Source organism: Cyprinodon variegatus, unplaced genomic scaffold (genome assembly GCF_000732505.1).
Source record: "Cyprinodon variegatus isolate N-32 unplaced genomic scaffold, C_variegatus-1.0 Scaffold656, whole genome shotgun sequence".
In the NCBI taxonomy this organism is placed as follows: Eukaryota; Metazoa; Chordata; class Actinopteri; order Cyprinodontiformes; family Cyprinodontidae; genus Cyprinodon; species Cyprinodon variegatus.
In genome coordinates, this window is record NW_015151109.1 from 146430 (window position 1) to 150039 (window position 3610).

At 37.9% G+C, this 3610-nt stretch overlaps 1 protein-coding gene across 1 annotated transcript in view; it reads left to right on the top strand.

Annotated features, from left to right (window-relative positions):
* Positions 1–376: 376 nt before the first annotated feature.
* Positions 377–3610, top strand: part of LOC107096877 (anoctamin-3-like) — a 99577-nt gene continuing 96343 nt past the window's right edge. The window contains exon 1 of the mRNA XM_015393763.1: positions 377–496. Within this exon, the coding sequence (XP_015249249.1) occupies positions 388–496 (109 nt within the window). The 5' untranslated portion in view covers positions 377–387. The remainder of the gene's footprint in view (positions 497–3610) is intronic.

The window sequence follows — 3610 nt, forward strand, 5'->3', positions numbered from 1 at the left end:
CTATAGCACCCCCATGTGGCCACAATGAGTATGGCAGTATTTTTTTGGGCTTTTCATACTTTTTCAGCTTAAGATATCCCCTCTCCTTTTAGAGTAAGATGAATAACTTGATATAGATTGATTTCATATGTTTGACAATATGTTATACGCTCCCTTTAAGAGCTTCGATGATCCATCTGTTGTTCCCCTTGATGTCAGCAACATTAGTAAAAGTGAAATCCTGTTTGAAGAGAGTGATGCTCCTTACAGCAGGAGCTCCGTCCAATCAATAGTCTGAGAGTTTAATGTCATACTCCTCTTTACTGTCAACAACTCCACCTATTCATCTTCACTGCAGAGCCCAGGCTGTTTCACAGCTCACGGCTGCGCGGTGGGAATGACCGGTTCATGAGACTGGACAGCCTTAGGCACAACAGAACTATTTTCAAACAACATCTGGGGAAGTTAAGGAATAAAATGGAACATATGGAGTCAGAAGCTGCTGGTACCTCCTCAGGTAGGTTTACCTCACTACTGATAGAGGCATGGTGAGATCAGGGTTGGAGTAAAACCTCAGCAGGATAAATACTTTACTGCCATAGCTAGGCTATAGTGAGGGGAGTTTTTTGGAAATCACTTTATTGATTTTTGTTTATCCAACCTTCACTTTTTTTGTGTGCAAAATTCATGAATGCAGGATTTAAATTCTCTATTTCATGGAAGAGTTGTGCACAGCATTGCATTTATGAGCTTTTCTTTGTATGTTTCCATTGCACATTTTAAGGAATTTTGAATATCTAGGAATTGCATTTTCGGCATGTAGGAATTCTACCCTTAATGAGCTTTGAAACTGATCCTTCAGGCTTAACTTATTAATGAAGTTTGCATTTGGATGAATGGATGCAAGATTATGTATAAAACGTGTAAAGCCTCCAAAGAGAAGACCTCAGAGGTGTTTGTTTCATATTATTAGAGAAATAATTATTCACTTTTGCATATGGAAAATAAAAAATCATTAATCTTTCATTTGTTTTTCATATTGATATGAGAAATGATCTGTGGTAATAGTTGGAAGAAAGGAAAGCTTGTTTAAGATCCTATAATTCTGTCAGGTATCAGTCATTTGGATTTAAAAATCTTCATGCGTAACCTGTTATAAATTTGCTGCAGCCTGATGTTTTCTTTTGTTGTTTGTTTCATTTGCTTTATTTTAAATTTGATGCTTCTTCATGTTTTCAGACTTTCCCATTATAACATATAATATTAGATATTTACTATTTATGAACGTAAAGGTAATTACCATGTCTTCTTCAAACTGCATGTGAAGCAGCAGCCCAGGTCAGCACAGACTCACTCTGCACACAAATCAATAAACACATGTAGTTAGAACGGGTTAGTTGGTAAAAAGCAACGCCTCAGTCATTACAGGTCAACATGCGGCCTAATGGTCAAAGAGAACCACTGCAAGCCAGCAGAGCTTCATCCATTATGGAGGTTTGACGTTGTTTATATTTGTGTTATTATTATTAGGATGAATGCATTTATTTTGTGCTTTGACCACCAGGAGGCCATATTTGCTTCCTTTTTCTGCTGTTTTGTCCTGAACTGAATCGTCTAGTCTTATCAGCCGATGCTTTAGTGAGGGGGGGGGGAAGCATGTTTATTCTGAGTCCTTAGAAACAACTGTGCAGCCCTAAGTGATCACTGCTCACTAATGCAAGCTGTTTAAGTGCTGTAAAGGAAGAAACACTGACTTTAAGTGGCTCACATATGCATACAGTGAATCCTGCAGGATGCATCCCCTTAAACCCCCTTTAGTTTGCATGTAATATAGCTTATAAACACTTTTATCATTTTTTATTACACTTAAAATTTAAGCCTTAGCCTGACTTTGTGAAAAAAATCCCAAAAACTCCAAAAATAATACCTGCCTACAATCACCCCAAGATGCATTTGCTTTTTCAACTCAAGATCTTATTGATTTGAATAGGTAATGCAATTAGAACTTGTCTGGGATCATTAAAAATACACGGTGCAATTGCAAACTAATTTCTTTAAGCCCAGTAGTGAGATCCATTAACGCCTGGATATGACTTATTTCATGCGATGAACTTGATGCTTTGCTTGATGCCCCAAACAGAATTTCTTGCTACATGCGCAAGAAATTCTGTGACCTGCTTTTTTTAATGGGTGTCTTAATAAATAATCAATGCCTTCGGAAGTGCGGGAAGTTCCTGCTCATCAATCGATCTTTGTAATGTTTCTGTACTTTTGGTATGATAAGGACAGTTTATTATTGCACTTAGGCTGCTAAGCTTTAATGGACAGCTGTGGATTTAAGTGATGCAGGGTTATTTCAGAACAGCCTAACTTTGGAAAACCTGGATGTAGATTTATAAGCAAAATCAATCTTTCTTCAAATGCTCTATGTGATAAATTGGACTCTTTTGCAAGAAAAATAAAAAAAACCTCTTCAGAACTGGCAAAATGGTATTGTTCTTGAGAAAATATTTGAATTTGGATTTAAATGGATTTGGCTTTGAGGACCCAAATACAGAGAGGAGTAACCACAGATGAGTTTGGATGATTTAGTGAAAGTCCAAGAGGAACAGAGGCAAAAATATAGAAAATCAAACAAAAACCAGTAAACATCAGGGAAAAGACACAAGGACCTGGAAAGCAACGAAAAAACAATGTAAACACGAGAAACCAGCACTGAGTGAAGGATCTGCTGCTCCTTAAAGCTCGGCACTCTGATGAGAAAGATTATCTTCACCTGTGAAGGCTGCCCAGGTTCTCCCCAAAGATCCTCTCTGGAAGAGATGCATCACTCACACACAGGAACCCTCACAGTGGAAACTTTCAGTATTGAAAGACTTTGAAGTTTCTGAAAATAAACCCTAAAAGATAACGATATTTGTGTGTATAAGCAGTAATGAATAATGGTCTTTTTAATGAATGCATTATTTATTGCACCTTTTCAAAACACTATAATATTTAATTAATATTAATTATCATCTTAGTCTGTACTTTTTGATTGATCTTTCCGTTGCACATCTTATTTCTAAGTCTGTCACGCTACAGAAGGACTGACTGGATAAGAGGATATGTGAAGGAAGTGTTCGCAACATGGTAGCAGTTCAATCTGGAAAACTGAAAAAATAATTTTATTGATACAATTACTTTAGTCTTTGGCACTAAGCAAGGGTGTAACTTTGTAATGAAAGCTGGTGGGGGCGCTCTAAAGGTGGGGGCGCTCTAAGGCTGGGGGCGCTCTAAGGGTGGGGGCGCTCTAAGGGTGGGGGCGCTCTAAGGGTGGGGGCTGAAGGACCTACAGTTACTCCAGCTGAACGCTTTCATCAGGTTTTTGTATTTTCCATAAATGAGCTCAAACATCTATTTATTGAATTCTTTCCTATTGTTGAGAACACAAGAAAACCACAATGCACTGATATCTATAGGTAGTTAGACAGATGCCTTTTAGTGCATTATATACACTCACCGGTCACTTTATTAGGTACACCTGTCCAACTGCTCGTTAACACTTAATTTCTAAGCAGACAATCACATGGCGGCAACTCGGTGCATTTAGGCATGTAGACATGGTCAAGAAAATCTCCTGCAGTTCAAA